The 22,295-nt window shown below is 34.3% G+C and overlaps 1 protein-coding gene and 1 non-coding gene across 2 annotated transcripts in view; one reads left to right on the forward strand and one right to left on the reverse strand.

Annotated features, from left to right (window-relative positions):
* Positions 1 to 338: 338 nt before the first annotated feature.
* Positions 339 to 420, reverse strand: Trnay-aua (transfer RNA tyrosine (anticodon AUA)). The gene has a single exon. It is a non-coding gene; the product is annotated as a tRNA-Tyr (tRNA).
* Positions 421 to 2,817: 2,397 nt separating this feature from the next.
* Positions 2,818 to 22,295, forward strand: part of LOC127866929 (V-type proton ATPase subunit C 1-A-like) — a 30,577-nt gene continuing 11,099 nt past the window's right edge. The window contains exons 1-7 of the mRNA XM_052407793.1: positions 2,818 to 3,117; positions 16,816 to 16,975; positions 17,183 to 17,250; positions 18,823 to 18,908; positions 19,647 to 19,741; positions 21,154 to 21,245; positions 21,593 to 21,691. Of these exons, the coding sequence (XP_052263753.1) occupies positions 16,844 to 16,975; positions 17,183 to 17,250; positions 18,823 to 18,908; positions 19,647 to 19,741; positions 21,154 to 21,245; positions 21,593 to 21,691 (572 nt within the window). The 5' untranslated portion in view covers positions 2,818 to 3,117; positions 16,816 to 16,843. The remainder of the gene's footprint in view (positions 3,118 to 16,815; positions 16,976 to 17,182; positions 17,251 to 18,822; positions 18,909 to 19,646; positions 19,742 to 21,153; positions 21,246 to 21,592; positions 21,692 to 22,295) is intronic.

The raw sequence follows: 22,295 nt of genomic DNA on the forward strand, positions 1-22,295 counted from the left end.
AAAATTGGGTCGGTTAAAAACAAAGTGTCATAAAATTCAAAATAGTATCATTTAAGTCATATTTTAAACTTAGTTTTTATAGAAACACTACATACAGCAAAAATACCAAGAACTAGACAGATTTACCGTTTACTTTTTGAAATAAAAATAAAAATGCAACATGCATGGTTCGTATTTTCAACACTAAATCACCCAATTTCGCCATAACGTTGTTTTAATTTTAATAATTGATGAATGTGCATAAAAATTGCAACATATTTAACAATAAATATAGCTTATATGCCATATTAAATCAAATTAAGTTAGAAAATAAATAAAACGCGTCGCAAAAAAGTATACGTCGTCGGCAGGATTCGAACCTGCGCGGGAATATCCCAAAAGATTTATAGTCTATCGCCTTAACCACTAGGCTACGGCACCTAATAGTAGGCTCTTCAACCTTCGAAGAAATCGCGGGAAATCATTAGAGGTGCGCTACCTTAATTAATAAATTGGTTGTTACTTGTTAATCCATGATAAATGTTTTATGGCTAGTACAAAACGAGCATTGTTAATTTTGTAAAAGGTAATAAAATAACACCACTTTGTAATTTCATATACGTAAATATTCGTGTACTGTAGGTTGATGACAGTGTTTTAGTATTACTTATTTTGTAACTATTATTTTATGTGCAAATAAATGATGTGAAGTGTTTTGTATCTCCACACAATACCACATACCTTTTTATATATGTACTGTGTTATGTGTTATTTGAATGTTTAAATAAAAAAATATGGATGATATAACATGATGCATTCTAATATTTGCATTCAAACTATAGAGCTAAGAGTATGCAATTTAAACTGTGATTTAAGAATTGCTACAAAATGGCTAGTTTTTTAGTGGCGACAAAATTTAAACTATTTAACAATAGTTTGCGAAAGAAAATTAGAATCCTGCCAGATACCTGTATTTATTAAATATTTTAATTGAGAAACAAGTATGTTGTTATGCTGTTACACATAATTATACATTGATAATAAATAAGAAGACAATTAGCGGTGTTAACGTTTCCCAACAGAAGAAATCATTCTTCTGATGAAGTCAGTGGTATACAGACGAAAGCTCCAGGTATGGCTTTCAATACGTATTGTGTGTTATTTGACAGTCTCAAACTTATTGGATTAAAAATAATCCTGTCAAATTTGTCAATCAAAATTGATTTGACACATCACATGATTTTGATTATGTTAAATCAGTGTACTGTATGCTAAATGCAACTGCTTTAGCAAGCTGTCAAGTTGATTGAGACATTTGATGAAACAAACTGTTTCCTGGGTAGGACCAGTACTTAGTGGCTATACATGTATGACGTATCATGACGTCGAAAGTCTACAAGACCTACTAGGTAGAACGAGAAATGTACTTTGACGTACAATTTTCACCGACCCTTGAGTGTTAGCCAAGCAGAAAATACCTTACATCTGTTGCTTTTAGAGATATTTGATTTATACCAAATTATGCGACTATCGACCGCTTACTCATAGATATTGTGCGTATTTATTGACCTGGTGTGGCTGAAGTAACCTCTGACTTATGCAAGTTATGGTTATTACAAAATACGACCAACGGGGAGGTTATTATACATTATTTATTCCGTTAATGTTTGGTAACTGTTTGGTTACCGTTGGGAATTTCCTACACAGTAATGCGCTGGACGGTCGTGATACTCCGCCCCGCATGAATAAATACTCACAATATGCTGAATAATTTTAATTTTAAAAAGGTAACAATTGAATCTTCTTCAAATTTGTATATAATCTTTTTCAATGGCTTAAATACTTGAAACTTCTATGTGTTTTTTCCCATTCTGATATTTTTATTCATTTTGTCCTTAATTAAAAAAAAAGATTTTAAACATTTATTATGAATAAATCAGAAGGAAAAGCGGCTCAATAGACAAGTGTTTTGATTGGCTGTTCAGAAAATGTGTACGTCGAAGTACAAACATGTATATCGAAGTACAAATTGTACTTTGACGTACAAACATATACTTTAAAGTGTATTTTATATTTGTATGTCGACGTACAAGTGTTGTACTTCGATGTACATTTCTCTTTTTACCTAGTAGGTCTTCTTGACTTTCAACCCAAATGGTACGCCTTTGTATGTCTTAACGGGTTATTTCAAGAATGCTCAAGAATGGGATCAATACAGAGACCTCCCAGTGACTAAGCCAGTTAGCAGACACCCCATCCATTATACCACAGCCACCGAACCAGCTTTAAATTCCCGTTGCTAGAAAACAAAAAAATATAAGATGCTAGATCTTTAAACTAGGAATATGTAACTCGTTTTAAGATTGATTTTTTAATGTGCATTACTTAATTATTGCACCAATTATAACTTTTTGAACACAATCATGTCCATATATTTATTAAAAATACATGGTTATCAAAAAAACTTAAAAGCTTTGCCCGTAAATAAGGTAGCTCCTTTAATCATATTATCTTAATTTCATACTTTTGAAAGACAGAACAATAACCGTACTGGAAAATTGTCAATTAAACAGAAATTAATACTTTTGTAGGAAGAAAAACTTTTTTAATTTAAGAGAACGTAAACGTATTTTAGTCAAACCGGACTTGAAGTCTTATTTGACCAAAAAACAACATGTTGAGCGCAATTGATTCATTTACTGATTAGATTCCTATCACGAACATTTAAAATGCAAATCTTAGCGCATAGTAATTTGACTTCTTCAGAGCACAACTCAGGAAACGTTGCAAAATCCATAGTTGTAAGTAACCTCCGGAAGTACGGTTTACCGGAAGTACTAACGTACCACGACTTTTTCGATCAGAATCAAATACCTGATTTATGTCGATTTTCATATTATATAAGTTTGATTTGCTGATAAAATGCAAATGAACATAAGATATGTATTTTTCTTAAAAACCTAGTGGTCGAACGAAGACTTTTAATAATAAAATATGTTTTAGTTCGACCGGATATGAATACGAATGCTTGACGGAAGTCACAAGATCACGTGAGAGACAAAATGTCGTATTGACTTTTCCGCAATAATAATCAGCAAGCGATTTAATTAAATTGCAAACCGTTGTCGGATATAAGCGGTAAGATCTTATATTGAAAAAACTAATTTAGTTTTAAATAAATATATACTTCTGATACAAATGTTTTTCACAGATTTTCTGAAATCAATTCATCGTCTCCGATCATGTCAAATTTCAAGTAAGGCTGACGTCTGAAAAATCCCTTGGTTCTTGGTTCTGAAAAGTTCTGACTTCCAAACCTTTAATTTTGGACGTCACAGATAATACAGTTGGACGGTCCTATTTTATTTCAATGAATATTTTAGTAACCTACCGTATGAGTTGATCGCTGGATACACAGGTACAGTTAGGTACTTGGTCCTTATATCCTCCAATTACTTGAGTTGAGCGGTTAAGGAAACAACTAAAATAGTTTCTAAATTAATTCAAACAATGCCGCAATAAACAATTTACCTTTCAAGATTTATTTCATTCCCGTTAAACCCATGTCAAAATTGTTTATTTACAGCGTGTTTAACCACGCAAAGCTGATAGTTCCATACACACCCGCAAATGACATACACTACTCGCGTTGTTTACCTTGAGTCGAGAGGTCACAGCCAAAAAGCAAGAGTACTCGATTGAAATAGGCAGGAGGTCAACAAAACTTCGAAAATTCGAATCACTGAAAAAATTTAGAGAAAATGAAAGATTAATATAACTTTTTTCATTACTTCTGTTTACTGTTTCAGGGCTTTTTTTCCTTCTTTGGGACCCGCCGAAAATCGGCCCTTTCCCCTCAATTTTTTTATTTTTTTTAAACTTTAAATACATAAGTTAACCCGATCCAGTGTAGAAAATATAACATATTGCATAATTAAATTATCTGTTGCCTTGATTTTGTTTTAAAAACAGCAAAATATGTTGAATTGATTATTTAAGACTTTCCTTATTTTCCCCAAAACCCAGCGTTTCGTGTGATTTTTTCCCCCAAAATCCGGCATTTTACGCGATTTTTTTCCCCTAAAAAAGGCCAGGCCCTTTCCCCAAAATCAGATAAAAACCCCTGCGTTTAACAAGTTTCTGTTTTATCGGTCGATCTTCTTTTGAGCAACATTGACACGAAAAAGTGCTCAAGAATTGAAAAAGAAATAACTTTAGCAATTTGTTCAAATAAAACTGTGGCATCTATATGTTACAATTAAAAGATTTGATAAAATTATCATCCAATCGGGACAGGGTTTGCCCACTGAACGTGTGTATATCGCCATGTAACCTATTTTCCGATGTGCGTGCACAGATCGTTCCCTGCAACATTTTCAGGGAAACGTAAAACAATTAAAGAATTTTCATTCAAATAAATCAAATACATGAAAGTGTTTAAACTAGGGCAGTGGTCTGCAATTTATGTGCAAGTTGAATGAAGACTTACAGGGTTCGCCAAAACTTGAAAAATCTGTCAGTCATTCGGACTGACAGACTTGAAATTTTTGTCAGTCCGAAACAGTTTCTGTCAGTCCCACTGTCTGACTAAACTATAACAGCAAATCACAACAAAAGAAGTACCTATTAGATGTTTATTGGTTTTGATCACATTAAAATACAATAAAAACATGTCCAATGTTGATATAATTAAACAATTATTATATTAATAATAAATCACATATAAACCAAAGGCATACTTTTTAAACTTCTTTTTGTCAAACTGTTTCTAAGCATCCACAGCTCTACAAATCCGTGTTCTTGAAAAGTTAGGGTGACATCCAATCAAGTTTGACTAAAATGCACACACCCATTCACACTACTTTGGATGACTTCAATTTCTGTTTATTAGCCAATTCACAAGGTCTAAAACAACACCTATTGTTAAAATATTTTCTCTTAGCTGAGGTGGTTGATTTCCAGGTTCAATTAAATGAATGTATTTCACACCTATTTCTTGATAGAAAGGCCCATGATAGTTACCACCATTCATTCGTGTTGTCTTAAATAACACAAAACATATTGCTACAAACTATCAACAACAAATCAACACATAAATATCCCTATGTCCGAATTTTAAAATATCCGAAATATAGTACATCGGGTGAAAAATCTAATTTTGATTTCAGAAATTGTTGGTATGTAAATTAAAATATATCCTTCCTAGAACAATATGATAATGAAACTATTTAACAGAAATGCTCACAAATGCCTGTTGAAACAAGTTTTCATGCGGTTTTTGCTGTGGAGAAATTAAATGGAACAAACAAAATGGCGGACGCACTCATTGCTTTTTTTAACATTTGTTTAGACCATTGATTTTGAACTCGGATGTGATAGTCAATTCTAATCCAACTTTAAACATCAAAATGAAGGTAAGAAAAAAAGGATTTTGACACAAGTTGAACAAAAAGCATTTACCTTCTATTAATCCAATAGCACATTATACAATTTGAGTGATCTTTTTAAAACCATTCTTGGTCGATTGTGTCGGTCAGTCGGACCGATTATCTTAAATCACTTGTCGGTCCTGAGAAAAATTTGCCGGTCAGGACCGACGGACCGACGGTTTTAGCGAACCCTGGACTTAGAGTACTGAAAAAATGCACGAAATAGGCATACGTTTGGATTATTTTAGTTGAAGTAAGATTTTTAATACAATTTAACTGGTTGTTTCCTTATTTTAGTCGTGTCTGTAATTATTTTCAAGCGTAGTATTGTTAGTTAAACAATGCGTGTGACGTCATCACGAGAGCCGCGTTCTTAATGTAAACAAAGTGATCGAAATTAGGTTATTCTCAAAATAAGGGAATTGTATGATATATATAAAAAGAGGAAAGGTATCCAACAATGATTTCACAGGTGTATTGAATGACACAATGCAACAGCATGAAGGATCAAACAATGCACACGTCATATGTCGTTGTAGTTGCCAGAAGGAAGCATCCATCTATGATTAAACACCTTTATATGATGAAAATCCACCAAGAATGTCCAAAACAGCTTAAAGTTTCCCAAATACATGTATGACCTGAAAAATTGAAATGTGTAATTCTCGACGTCCAAATGTCAGTTATGACAGATGGCGATTTTCAGTCGATTTTTCACAATAAAACAATAACTTTGCCATAAACTCCATGTGCGTTTTTAATTTACTAAGTTTCTTTGAACTACCTCGTTCTTTTCCTGATTGGGCGCTTATTTATCAAATCTTAAAATAGAAGCATGCCGAATAAATGTTAAATTGATCGTTGTTTCGTTAAACACAGAGTTTCCTCCGCATTGCCTAATGCTGAGGGCCGCGTCAGCTTATCAATTTTCCTATCGTTAACCTCCGAGACCCCAATCATGCAAACTCCACGTATCGCGGGACTTTCTTAATCTTCCTCCATTAGCGTGCCCGCGAAGTAGCGAGGGAAATTGGGGAAAACGTGTGGACTGTACTCTATATCTCTAATCAGTGACCTATTACTCCATGTCCCTTTTACGGCGATTAAGGGCAGTTAACAGAGTGTACGACCATATTAACTGTTGTGCTTTGTATGTCCTGTGTATTAGAAAACAGCATACATGCGGATTTTCTGACGTCCAAGTGACTTCCAGTTTTGGTAACAGTTTTGGGAGAAATGGTACATTTGCGTCATAAATCTTAGTCTTACTTATATTTTGCAGCAACTTAACGGATATGTGGTTTCTGTTCAGCTTTCAATCAACTCTTCACTTATTTTATACAATAAGACATGTTAAGTGTATAAACCAACATTTTCCTTATTTCTCATTGATTGTTGATTATGATTGTACTTTTAATTACTTTTTTCCTGAACAGGTGTATCAAATAAACTTCAATTGTAACAAGCCAGTAATGTTCAGAATCTTTTTACTTCCTTGTTAATTTTAAGCAATTAAACACTAAATCAAATTCATATTTTGTTACAAATATTTGTTTAAAATTAAAAAGTCATTAAAATCTCATTTTACAGCAAAGATTCCAAATCTGACCTGTAAATGAGCCCCATATTTATTGCCAGTGCTAGATTACATCTTCCCATTTGATCATTCCTTAGAATTGTTTTAATGGGCAATTTAACATTACTGAATCATAGTTATTGGTAGCCAGCAGAAGGCAATTAATCAAGGCATCATCTATTAACAATTTCAAGAAGTGTAATAGCTCCAGACTGTTCTTTTAAATGTTCAACTTTGCATGACCTGTAAATGGGGCAACTTATGGCTTAGAATCCTCCTGTGTCCAGTTCTCCACATCAAATTGATTTAATCGGTCAATGTCTGGCACAAAGTAAATCATTAAAAGGAGGAGAAGTCACTTCGCCTTCATGAAATTAATGTGCGAAGTGAAGATTAATTGGGCGAAAAAATCGCCCACTTCACCCACATTGGCCATAACTTTTGCAATATTAAAGATAGCAACTTGATATTTGGCATGCTTGTGTATCACATAAAACTGCACATTTTGAGTGGTGAAAGGTCAATGTCATCCTTCAAGGACGAAAGTAAAAAAAATACAATCAAATGGAAGTAATAAGCTTTAAAAGGGAGATAATTTCTAAACCTGATATATGATATATTGAAATTTTATTTCAAAGCGGCGCAATAGGGGGCATTGTGTTTCTGACAACACATCTCTTGTTATAGGTTGTAGTCAAATCCAAACTAGTCAATTTTTTACCGAAAAGTAAGTCCTGTAAACTTGGAAAAATATAGGACCTTTTTATACAGGCCATACACGCTACAAAATATAAATGTTAAATCATTTGGTTTCATTGCTGGGATCAAGTTCATGATGATGTAATTGAATATGATTAAAATTGCTATTACAGTGCTCCTGCTATGATTTGAAAAATGCATAGGGGGGCTATTTTGTTGATAGGGCACTTGCAACACACAGTATTTTGTCAAAAGGGCACTTTTGGCCGCGGGCTTATCTGGAATGCTCCCTGTTGCAGATTAATTTTTATGTTATAAAAAATTGTTAGAATATATTATTCTCATTTTTATAAACCATGCAAATAAAATGTCTACAATAAGGAATAATTTTTAGCTCGGCTGTTTTGTGAGAAAACAGAGGTATTGTCATCGTCAGCTCGGCGTCCGCCGTCTGCGTTGTGCTAAAACCTTGACATTTGTCTCTAAAATCAAAGTGCTTCCACCTGCAACTTTGAAACTTCATTATGTAGATGCACCTTGATGAGTTCTACAGGCCACTGTGACCTCTAAAAAAAATATTTTGACAAGCTTTCATTAACTGGTATTCAAAACTGCATCTGCAGTCGAGTGTTGGCACCTGTTATGCTGTGCTCTTGTTTATTTTTTTTATCAATAAAAGGGAAGGGCGGTGTCCGAAATGGCAGGGGGAGGCGCCTTTCTAGCTGGAGCACTGGATTACAACCACTCAAATTGATATTTGTTCATTTAATATTAAGATGTATGCTCATACCTACATGTAATTACATTGAAACTACTGAGCGGGTCAAGTTAACTAACGGAATTGCATTAGCGCCTACTTGTCAAATCTGACAGAAAACATATCTCGCTTCCAGTATAAATTAATCAATTTTTGGTAATTTAATGTCGTTACAATCAGACTCTAACAATATTTGAATTTGTATAGTTTTATTGTTTGTTTTAACAAAAAAATTAGACAGTACTTGAAAATTACTTTTATATTCATTTTATCTGATGTCTTAAATTCCGTATATTGATGGCTTAAATTCGGTATATTTAAATTGTTATTTATACGTTATTGATTGTTATTTGAATGGTATGTCAGATCTTTGTTTATTCCTGTTTAATTAAATATTAGTGCTGTTTAACCTTATTAACAGTGCAAAAAAAGACAGAAAGTGGTGTTGTTTTTGTCTCTACCACAGTTTATATAATTGAAGGACTTTATTCATTAAAGGGCAATAAACCAATATGATAAGTTGGATAAGTTTGTCTTTAAAATCATTAATCTGATATATGAAGATGGTTTCCAGATGCAAATTAATATTCCTTCAGTACTGTGTTGCAGGTTATAACAAGATAAGTATTGATACAAAGCATCAAAGGGCGTCGGGAATTTCAGTGTAAAAGGCACTCAATGAAGTGACACAGAATGATTTTTTTTCTACTGTAAATATTAATATATTGGCTGATTATTTTAAACAAAATAGAAAAAGATACTGGTATAACCATTATCTATAATTTTGTGTTATAACGCCCAAATAACCATTATTTATGATGTTGTGTTATAACCCCCAAATAACCATTATCTATGATTTTGTGTTGTAACCCCCAAATATTTCATAGTTCATTGAATTTATATTGGTTTACACGTGTATTTTTTTATAAGATATTTAAGTGATGTAAGAAATTGTATTTAACGTTGTCACCACGTTGCATCCATTAATTTTGATAAAAATGTCCATTTGTAGTTAAATCGATTTTAAAATGTCTACATGAAATAAAGCTTTATTATATTTATTAACCTGAGGCTGACTGAAAAAAAAAGTCAGCCGCCGAACTGTTCCGTTCGTGCCGGAACCGGGGATTGAACCGGGGCCTTTAGATGATTGTTGCGTAAACAACTTCAGTCTTACGCTCTCCCAACTGAGCTATTCCGGCTGATATCATTTATGTACTGCTATTTGGTGAAGTTGTGTATAGCCATCGTTATTATATGTCTATTAATAAACTAATACATTGTACGTTTTCATACCACTACGCCTTCCAATAAACTTGCTTGCGCGATAGGTCGTCAAATATCGTACTACATTGATTCTCCACTAATTAAGCAAATTAGAAAAACCACAAAATAAATATATTTTGATTATGTTTTGTTTTTATACAAAACCAGAAAGTTTCACGTATTTGCACAGTCCCTGTGATCTTTCCCCTGTGATCAGTTATTAATTAAAACAATTAGCTTTGCATTATTGGCAATAAATGTTGTAATAAATGTAATAGGCACAAATGCAGTACTTATTTACGCTAATTTACACAAAAAATCACCACTATGCAAGATATTCTTAAAACAAAAATATATACATGTACATTAATCCGTAAAATAACTTCTCCTCCCATAAACGGGGAAAAAAGCATTACATACTAGTCGCCGCTCTCCAGAGCGACGCCAATTATTATGTTAGGAACTAGGCCATCATGGTGTTCTTGCTTTAAATGTTCTCCTTTATCTTTAATCAAATCTTGAACAATAGTTTGCATTCATACTACAATGAACAAAGTAATCAATGAATATAACGTTATGGTTTTTTAAATCAACAAAATGGCAAAGTTTGGAAAAATTTTAGTGAAAATAATGGAATATTTTTAATTTACAATTCCTAGCCATGTTTGTAAAAAATGTAAACTAATATAACTCTTCATGATAATTCAGTTATATGCTTTGTTAGATGTTTATGCAATAAAATTGAAATGTAATAATCATTAGACGTTTCTTTATAAAGTCACTTTTTTGTGTTAATTGATTTTTAGCTCACCTGATTGCTCAGGTGAGCTTTTGTGTTTGGTCTTTGTCCGTCGTCCGTCCGTCCACATTTGTTCGTAAACACTCTAGAGGCCATATTTCTTGTCTGATCTTCATGAAACTTGGTCAGAAGCTTTATCCCAATGAAATCTCGGTCGAGTTCGAAACTGGGTCGTGCCGGGTCAAAAATTAGGTCACTACATGTAGGTAAAAAAAACTTGTAAACACTGTAGAAGTCACATTTCATGCCCAATCTTCATGTAACTTTGTCAAAATGTTTGTCTTAATGATATGTTGGTTGAGTTCAAAAGTGGTTCCGGTCCGTTGAAAAACATGGCCACAAGTGGGCGGGGCATTTTTCCTTATTTGGTTATAGAGAAACCTTGTAAACACTCTAGAAGTCACAATTTTTGCCCAATCATCATGAAAGTTGGTCAAAACATTGGTTTTATTGATATCTCGGACGAGTTCGAAAATGGTCTAGATTGGTGGACGCCTAGCCCAGGGCCCTCAATCTGTCAAATTCATGGCCGAAATTCGGCCGCATTCCCCCACCTGAAAAGTATACTTGTTTCCCCTTTTTGGGGGAAAAATTCTCCCTAAAATTTTTTTTTTTTTTAATTAATAGATAGATGTGTCTCATGATTATTATATCTCAATTCTATTTTAATTAAATCTTGTCAAACATACTTAATTATGAAAAAAGCAATGGATATGGTGCAAACATGTACAAATGTAATAATTAGAGAGTAAGAAAAAAATCCCCCAAAAAGGAAAATGCCGCGAAAATTCCCCCTGCTATGGGTAGCGACCCGCTTCCCCAAAAATGGATTGAGGGCCCTGCCGCTAGTGGGCGGAGCATTTTTCTCTATATGTATATAGTGAAAACATGTGAACATTCTAGAAGTCACATTTTTGGCCCTGTTATAATGAAATTTGGTCAGAACATTTGTTTCCTTGATATGAGAGTTGAGTTTGAAAATAGTTCTGGTCAGTTGAATAACATGGCTGCCAGGGGGGGGGGGCAGTTTTCCTTATAGAGAAACCTTGTCAACACTCTAGAAGTCACAATTTTTGCCCAATCATCATGAAAGTTGGTCAAAACATTGGTTTTATTGATATCTCGGACAAGTTCGAAAATGGTCCAGATCAGTGAAAAACATGGCCGCCAGTGGGCGGGGCATTTTTCTCTATATGTATAAAGTGAAAACATGTGAACACTCTAGAAGTCACATTTTTGGCCCAATTTTCATTAAATTTGGTCAGAACATTTGCTTCCTTGATATGAGAGTTGAGTTTGAAAATGGTTCCGGTCAGTTGAATAACATGGCTGCCGGAGGGGGGGCAGTTTTCCTTATTTGTCTATAGAGAAACCTTGTAAACACTCTAGAAGTCACAATTTTTGCCCAATCATCATGAAAGTTGGTCAAAACATTGGTTTTATTGATATCTCGGACGAGTTTGAAAATGGTTCAGATCAGTGAAAAAAATGGCCGCCAGTGGGTGGGGCATTTTTCTCTCTATGAATACAGTCAAACCTGAATTCAGCGGTCAGTCAAGGGAAATGGCCAAAGTGACGGCTGTCCACAGGTGACCGTTGAATTCGGATCACAATTTTTAGATGGTTTGTCAGTTGGTAGTAGTGCTACCTTGTTACCCCACCCAGTCGTTTGCATACAGTGTTAACTAAGCATGATAACAGAATTTACGTACATTGAATAATACATAATAACATCTTATATATCGATTTAATTTCATATTGTTATTAAACTAAAGCAATGAATTTATCAACGCTAGTGTAATTGTTTACTCATGCATCTCGATCATTCAGTAAATAAAACTTGTGATGTGCCGTTGACGTCACGTCCGTACAAGTCTAAAGAAAAAGACGCAAAACGTTTGTTAAAATTTATTCGTACGCAAACATCACACAAAAAGCATTTTTAAGTCAACAACCTCATACAAAATACAACGCTTGAAACTCACATTTGCATTCGATTCATACTTCTCCATAATTTCTTGCTTACGCTTAAGCACACTCTATACTTGCGAACGTCCAACACAGAGCTCACTTGCTATTACACGCGAACTTTTTCCAGATGCAAATAGTTTCAAACACTTGACTCGCTCCTCTAATGTTAGGAACTTAAGTTTACCACTTATTGTTATTCCGTGATTAATTATTCCGATTGCTTTTAAAAGTGTTGTGAACGCTAGAAAGCTCTTTTAAAGAATGATCCGAAAATGTTATTTTAAAATCGATACTAAATGTTGTAAGTACAATGTACTAATTAGCGGTCATATAATTAGCGGTTATTACTTTAAACATGTCAAAAACTCTGACATATTTTCTGTTAAAGAAACCCCCACAATTATCCCTGGAAAACAAACCTTCTCAACACCTTATTATTTGTTTACTCGCAGCGGGTCGCTTTTATAATATCAAAGGAAATTACCGCTATCAAGCGCTTTAACCGCAAAATAGACGGACAAATGATGTGTTTTTAATTTTTGCGATTCGAGACGACTGACGCGTGACCGTTGATTTCAGTTCAAACATGAATTTCGGAGTTGAATATAGTGGCAGTTGGCCGTTATGGACAGGTGGCCGTTAAATTCAGGTGTAATATAGAGTGTTTTTCGTCGGGGGGATTCAAGACTGACCGTTGTCTGCAGGTGACCGGTAAATTCAGGTGGCTGTTAGGTCAGTTTCGACTGTATAGTGAAAACATGTGAACACTCTAGAAGTCACATTTTTGGCCCAATTTTCATGAAATTTGGTCAGAACATTTGTTTCCTTGATATGAGAGCTGAGTTTGAAAATGGTTCCGGTCAGTTGAATAACATGGCTGCAGGGGGGGGGGAGCAGTTTTCTTATATTTATATAGTAAAAAAGCTTGTGAACACTCTAGAATTCACATTTTTTGCCAAATCATCATGAAACTTGGTGAAAAGATTGGTTTTGTATATATCACATAATAAATGCCATAATTATTGCCCTTAGATTGTCCAAATTTTCATTATACAAAATCCTTGTAAACACTCTAGAGGTCACAATTTTGTTTCAGATTTTATGAATCTTGGTCATAATATTTATTTGTGTAAGCAAAGTTTGATGTTTGGTAAGGGGGGTCAACTCAAAATATAGGTCACCAGGTCAAATCTTACAAAAACAAAATCACTCCATATGCCAGATTTTTGGTTCAATAATGATGAAACTAGACCAGGATGTTTGTCTGGACAAGTTTGACGTTTGGTAAAGATTGAATGAACCGACTCCTCTCAGGTGAGCGAACTAGGGCCATCTTGGCCCTCTTGTATTATGCAAAATCCTTGTAAACACTCTACAGATCACAAATTTGTTTCAGATTTTATTAATCTTGGTCATAATTTTATTTTTGTAAGCAAAGTTTGATGTTTGGTCATGGTGGGTCAACTCAAAATATAGGTCACCAGGTCAAATCTTACAAAAACAAAAACACTCCATACAGCAGAGTTTTGGTTCATCAATGATGAAACTTGACCAGGATGTTTGTCTGGACAATATCTATGTCAAGTTTAACGTTTGGTAAAGATTGAATGAACCAACTCCTCTCAGGTGAGCGAACTAGGGCCATCTTGGCCCTCTTGTTTTACATTTACAGTTTGGGATCGGGTCTGTTTGCTCTGGGCTCGGGTCTGTTTTAGGGCCATTTTTAAATAGGAAAACCCCTGCCCTCTTAATAATGTCCTGTTATAACTAAGTTGCAGTACATGTATCTCAGTTCTGGTAAACATCATAAAAAGGCACTTGATTTAAACTTTGCATCATGCTGAGAGCTAATTTTAGACTTCCATTGATCTTGTGTGATGAGCACATGACAATAATTGTTTCAAAAGCTATCGAAATATATGGAAATTCGATAACATTTTTATAAAAATATCACGGAGCTGTTTTAAGTATAAGGTTATTCATTTGATTGGTAATAAAATAGTAACTAGATATTCCTGGTAAAATAGTTGGTTAACTTGAACCTTAATAAATTAAAATATATTATTGCAAACACATTTATTCACAATGCAATTTTAGATAATTATTTGTTAGAAAGAAAAAAAAACCTTGTATTTCTTATTTTCAATTCAAAACAATGCCACTTGTCCCATACAAAAGAGCCCCGGCTCTATTTCAGAAACAGAGAATTAAAACACTGAGTGGCAAGTAAATAAAAGAGTACTTTAGTCTTTGCCGAAAATCACAAGTGTTGTAGTTTGTTTTGGTTCGTTTAGTTATTTTTATGCCCCCAGAACATAGGTTCTGGGGGCATATTAAAGTCGCACCGTCTGTGAGTTAGTCCGTCCGTCTGTCTGTCCGGATTAGTTTCCGCTCAATAATTTTAGCAATTGTCATCAGATCTTCACCAAACTTTATGAAAATGTGTAAGGCAATAACATCTAGGTCAAGTTCGATAATAGGCCAAATAGACCCAGACACTCCTGAGTTACGGCCCTTGAATCATCGTAAAATTGGGTTTTTTCTCGTTTCAGCTCAATTACTCAAGCAATTGTCATCAGATCTTCGCCACACTCCATGAAAATGTGTAAAGCAATAGCATCTAGGTCAAGCTCGATAATCTGTCAATATGACCCAGACACTTTTGAGTTACGGCCCTTGAATCATCGAACAAATTGTGTTTTTTCTTGTTTCCGCTCAATAACTCAATGAGCAAATGTCATAGGATTTTCTCAACACTTCATCAAAATGTGTAAGGTCATAAGATCTAGGTCAAGTTTGATAATCAGCCAAATTGATCAAGACACTCCTGAGTTGCAGCCCTTGAATCATCGAAAAATGGAGTTTTTTAGCTCACCTGAGCACAACGTGCTCATGATGAGCTTTTGTGATTGTCTTTTGTCCGGTATCCGGCGTCAACATTTTGCCTTGTGAACACTTTGAGGCCACATTTATTGTCCGATCTTCATGAAACTTGGTCAGAACATTGATACCTCGACTGAGTTCGAAACTGGGTCATGCTGGGTCAAAAACTAGGTCACTAGGTCAAAAAAAGAAAATCCTTGTGAACACTGTAGAAGTCACATTTGATGCCCAATCTTCATCAGGGCTCACGCTGGGCTCAAATTTTAGAGAGAAGTGACTTCTCCCTGGACACTGATTTAGGGAGAAGTGAGGAGACTCTAGGGAGAGGTGGAGAGATTTGGACACAATGGTTTGCATGTAGGGCGTTACAACACACATTTGTTTATCACATTATTGAAGTATGCCACTGTAGTACACATAATTTTATTTCTTTTGTGTATCTTAATTTTTCCAGCAGTTCTAATTAACCAAGTAATAATAGACACGACAGATAAATAACTAAAGTTTTACTAGCTCTATATTCAATCCATTTTGATGATAATATCATATTATACAGACTAAAGTATTTCAAAGATAATATGTTTATGAAGCAGTAGATAACATAAGCTGAATAAAACTGTCAGACCAGATAAATATTTATGTTTGAAATATGACATTTAGCATATGCTTTCTTTATAATTATTTGTTATCTTTTATAGTCTTTCCAATTGCAATTTCATGTGAATACAATTAGAAATATGATAAACCACACCGTCTGCATAACCCCATCTGTATTCTTCATTCTATTTCTTCTTTAAAGAACTAAGAAATTCAATTATAATCGACGAAAAATTATGTATCCGAAAACGACAGTCCGAAAAATTGTAGGCGTTACGCACATAAAACAAATTGTGCATATCGTTTGACAGCAAAAAAAATAAAATCGGAAACCTCTCACGCCCTCTTGTTTCTCGTTTCCGCTCAATAACTTAAGCAATTGTCATTGGATCTTCACCAAACTTCATAAATATGTGTAAAGCAATAGAATCTAGGTTAAGTTCAATAATCAGCCAAATTTACCCAGGCACTTCTGAGTTACGGCCCTTGAATTATAAAAAAACTGCGTTTCCGCTGGGAAAATGCTCATAACTTCTATGTCGCTTCAGATGTAACCATCATATTTAGTATGCATGTGTATAAGGACAAGGCCTTTCCATACGCTCACAACTTTGACCTTGACCTTGAACTTAGGGTCCGCGTTTAAGCTTCGAAATCTTCGTTTAGGTTTGGAAAAAGCGTTTTTTGGGGGCATATGTCTTCTGATGGAGACAGCTCTTGTTTTCAACATTATAAACAGTATTTCAGTCATATCAGTTGGCTGTGATATCACTGAAATACTGTTAAAAATGTTGAAACAGTTTGTTAAATGTAATAATGCAAATTGTTTTAGTAGAATTCATTTCTTTTTATCTTTTAGCACTTATTGGTAGATTGAATGCTCAAAGATGGCCGAGTTCTGGTTGATATCTGCCCCCGGAGACAAGACTTGTCAACAAACATTTGACAAGCTCAACAATGCTACAGCTAAAAACAATGTCCTGTCTACAAACTACAAATTCAGTCTCCCAGACCTCAAGGTAGCTCTGTGTGAAATGGTCAAATTGAAGTGCCTCTATTGTAATTGTATTGGGGTTTGTGTAGAAATTATTTTTCTTAAACATTCCATGTCATCAATATAATAAGAATTAATATTTTTGAACTTGTTGAATGGTTAACATGATTGTAATTATATGTGTTGCAAATTGAAGGAACAATATTTTAACAAGTCTTTGCATTCTTTTAAGGTTGGAACTTTAGACACTTTGGTTGGGCTGTCAGATGACCTTGGAAAACTTGATATATATTGTGAGAGGTAACAGCTTATTCCTTCCTTTGTGGTAAACAAGCTTTAATTAAGCATGTCCCATGTTGTTTTGGAACATAATGTTTTCATAAAATACATGTACATGCAGATTTTTTTTCTTAAAATATAATGTAAATGCATTTTGTACAAGAACATGTTATTTGAACAGTTTGGTTTAATACATGTATAATTCTGTTGAAAAGACTACAAGTAAGCATTATAACTTGTATATTTTTATGCCCCCGGTAGGGTGGCATATAGCATTTGAACTGTCTGTCCGTCCGTCCGAAAACTTTAACGTTGGCCATAACTTTTGCAATATTGAAGATAGCAACTTGATATTTGGCATGCATGTGTATCTCATGGAGCTGAACATTTTGAGTGGTGAAAGTTCAAGGTCAAGGTCATCCTTCAAGGTCAAAGGTAAAAAAAAACAATCCAAGGGAAGTAACAAGTTTTAAAGGGAGATAATTTCTATATATCATTTGGCAGTTACAGATCATTTTTACAAGGAAAGTAATATTTTTTAAAGGGATATAATTAAAAAAATTAATAATAAATCAAAGCGGCGCAGTTGGGGGCATTGTGTTTCTGACAAACACATCTCTTGTTTGTATTTTTTTTAGATTTTAGCCTAGCTTGGTGAAAAACAGGCTTTGAGCATGTGAGTAAAATGTCGTCCCAGATTAGCTTGTGCAGTCCATAGAGGCTACTCTGAGACAACACTTTCCACTAACTTTAATGTTATTGTATGTTGAAAAAAGTCTCTTCTTTGCGAAAAATACAGTTGAGGCGGAATTGTACCTGATTAGCCTGGAGGTAGTTCACAGGCTTATCTTGGACAAGACTACTCACACAAAGGCTTGTCTTGGACAAGACTACTCACACAAAGGTTTATCTTGGACAAGACTACTCACACACAGGCTTATCTTGGACAAGACTACTCACACACAGGCTTATCTTGGACAAGACTACTCACACACAGGCTTATCTTGGACAAGACTACTCACACACAGGCTTATGTTTGACAAGACTACTCACACACAGGCTAATGTTGGACAAGACTACTCACACACAGGCTTATGTTGGACAAGACTACTCACACACAGGCTAATGTTGGACAAGACTACTCACACACAGGCTTATCTTGGACAAGACTACTCACACACAGGCTTATCTTGGACAAGACTACTTACACACATGCTTATCTTGGACAAGACTACTCACACACAGGCTTATCTTTGACAAGACTACTCACTCACAGGCTTATCTTGGACAAGACTACTCACACACAGGCTTAAATGGACAAGACTACTCACACACAGGCTTATCTTGGACAAGACTACTCACACACAGGCTTATCTTGGACAAGACTTCTCACACACAGGCTTATCTTGGACAAGACTACTCACACACAGGCTTATCTTGGACAAGACTACTCACACACAGGCTTATCTTGGACAAGACTACTCACACACAGGCTTATCTTGGACAAGACTACTCACACACGTAAAGCCCTGTTTTTCCAGAGCAAGACTTATTCGTTACTATGGTTTCAATAAATACTTCCATACTCTGCAGCATAACAAAGAAAGTGGCTGGGTACTTGGGAGAGGTTTTAGATGATCAGAGGGACAAGCTTCAGGAAAACCTTATCGCCAATGGAGGTCAGAATTTGTACACTTTCTTAAACAAATGAGTTAAAAATTGAGTATTTTTTGGTTGAAATATGATAACAGTGAATTATGCTTTTTGTACAGCTTGACAGTTTTTCAGTACTTACACTTAGACTTAAAGGGACCATTTTACAGATTTTGGCATGTATTAAAGTTTTTCATTACATATTTAATATTGATAAATGTAAACATTGGATCTAAAAAGCTACAGTAAAAAATAAGAATAAAATTTAAGAAAAAAAAGTTACCCTCAACTTGGCTCAACCACTCACCCCTGAAGTAAAGGTCTAATGCTTAGACCACTCAGCCATCTGTGCTCATACAGTAAATGATGTATTTAATACTTTATACATGTATAGTGTCACTAAATGTAACAACAACAACAGAACTCTCCAAATTATTCAATCGTTTCGCGTAACAACGCATTATAATTTTCAGGTTTTTAAATTGTCAAAATATGCATTTAATGAATATTTTAGAGCATGGTAAATGATCAGTATAACTGTTTCCTCACAGATATCATAACTACAACGAAATTTTTTGAATCTGAAACAATTTTGTCAATTTACAATAAGGTGAAAATGTCCCTTATATACATATAAGAGACTTTGTCGATTAAGGAAATATTCAGTCAAACTGAAATATTTGATAAATTATAATATTTGCACTGATGGCTCTTTGATTATGAGCTTAAAAAATTGACAAACTTCTCGTTTTTTTGTTTTTCAGTGGACTTGAACACATACCTGACTCGTTTTCAATGGGACCTAGCTAAGTACCCAATCAAACAATCTTTGAGAAACATCACAGAAATAATCTCAAAGGTGAGAAGTCTAGATGATATACACTCGCGGTCTTTTCAAACTTTATATCTCAGTTTTGAGTCAAGATTTTGATTTGAAATTGTACATGTGCAAGCTCAAGATAAAACTATTCTTTGAAAGTCAGACGCTTGAGCAGATAGGCTAAGTATGGTTGCTTCTTTTTGCATGTGGAAATGGAAATCTTAAAGACGACCGGCCTGCAACATGCCAATTTTGCGGTTGTGTCCCTCATTTTCACACGAGCCATATTGTTTTTGATTAATTCATTTAATGTTTTTCTAGAATCCACCTAGAATCATGAAATTGAAATAAAATACGAATTACATGTATATCGTGACTCACCATTTCCACATGCAAAAATTAAAAAATAAAATAAAAACCATAACTACTCAAAGTGCTACTGATTTCAAAGATTAATGATTTCATTGTGAAATGTTACGGAATTAAGTTAAATGATTATACATGTATGTACAATTTTAAATAAAATTCTTTACTGCTAACTGAGGTATTCAAGTTTGATGTGTTGCATTAGAAAAGTATGAAAGCGAACACCCGTCACCTATTTGAAAAAACATGATAAAACAGATCATTCAAGTCCAAATTTCTATTTCTACATGTACATGATATTTTATGTAAAGTGTTGTGGGTTTTCCTAACTTATTCTTTAAGCATATAAATTGATATGTTTGTATTGAAAACTTTATATCCACATTCATAATTGTATTCATACTTGGCTTCATTTTATGAAGACATGTTTTAGCGACACTCACTATTAATATATTATTTATTATTTAAATGAAAAGAGATAAAGTTGTTAGGGACTTTTCTGTCACTTTTTTCAAATATTTTTTAAATCAATAGCAAGCCAAATTATTATGACATTAAGTGAAAGTGGCGAAGGTTTTGTAAACTCATCATTTAAGTATATACACATGTTTTTTTTCCCCAGAGATTATCTTGACAAAAAGATATTAGGACAGTAATTTGGCAAAGCATTTGTTTCGGGTTGGTTGAATACCTCAGGATGAAATGCATTATTCATACTTCATGTCATGTAGACATGCTTGTAAGTGACATTCACAGTTAATATGAGTCGTGTTGTGAAAAAACTGGGCATAATGCATGTGCGTGAAGTGCAGTCCCAGATTAGCCTGTGCAGTCTGCACAGGCTAATCAGGGACGACACTTTCCGCCTAAATCAGATTTTTTCTAAGAAGCGACTTCATTTAAACAAAAAATGTCATTAAAGCAGAAAGTGTCGTCCATGATTAGCCTGTGCAGTCCGGGACGACACTTACGCGCATGCATTATGCCCAGTTTTACCAGAACTAGGCTCATATAATATTTAACAGAAAAGAGATCTCACTTTATTGTATTGGTTAATGTTAATTAACCTGTAAAATTCCATTCAGCAAGTGTCCCAGATTGAGGCCGACCTAAGGGTGAAGTCCACAGCCTACAACAACTTGAAAGGCAGTCTACAGAACTTGGAGAGGAAGGCTACGTAAGATGTCATCAAGATTTATATAAATAAATAGTTGCCAACAGCGTGATTATTAATATTTATTTACAACTTAACTTTGCTTTCTGGAACTCACTTACATTGAGGCATCTGATAGTGGAAATAATTATAATTTCCCGAGGTTTTCACTTAAAAATTGCCTTCACACATTGTGTTATCTGTTTTATTTGAAAGTGTTTTAGCCTGTCACGTGAAACACAAATAATTCACAAGCTGAGTTTGTCACACATAAGAAGCACCTAAACACGTTTTTGTCAGATTCATTTAATATGAGTTTATTTTAATTTTGAAATATATGTTAAATTGTAACATGTGCCTTGTCTTTCCAGTGGCAACCTGATCACTCGTTACCTGGGTGACATTGTAAAAAAGGAGCACTTTGTACTGGACTCTGAATACCTCGTTACGCTTCTGGTTGTTGTTCAAAAGTAAGTCATGATGCTATATTCTCAAATCTTTTTCTATAAAGAAGGAATGTAGTTGACAATTGTTAATAGTTTTTTTTTATCGTTCGTCAAAAAGTTGTAACTCTGTTACTCTTGTATCTTCAATGCAATTGAGTAATTAAATAGTAATTAAATTGAATGCGTTTTAATTCCCTTTTATTATTGTTTAATTTGAGTTACAATGCTATGACGTTAAATTTTATCCACACTTAAATGTATTATGAATATTGCTGGGCCAAGTGTGAGGTTGAGCTCTCTATAACCAGGTTTAAACCCCCAATGCTTTGCATTGACCGTTTCAAGGCGGTGACCCCAGCTTTATTCATATTTTGTGTTTATGTTGGTTTGTATTGTTCTGTATTGTGCTGTTTTGTACTGTTTGGGCAATCAGTCACTTGCCTTAAATAAAGGACCAACTAATTGTTTTTAATGAAAATTCAATACTGCTCCAGCAGCTGGAGTTTTACTTCTTTATATTGAAACTAATCTCCACTGTGACAAGCCTGCTTGTCACCTTTCAATTTCAATTGTAAATTTTGTTGCTGTGCATAATTTCAATATATTTTGGTTTTAAAAAGTATTGTTT

Source organism: Dreissena polymorpha, chromosome 2 (genome assembly GCF_020536995.1).
Source record: "Dreissena polymorpha isolate Duluth1 chromosome 2, UMN_Dpol_1.0, whole genome shotgun sequence".
In the NCBI taxonomy this organism is placed as follows: Eukaryota; Metazoa; Mollusca; class Bivalvia; order Myida; family Dreissenidae; genus Dreissena; species Dreissena polymorpha.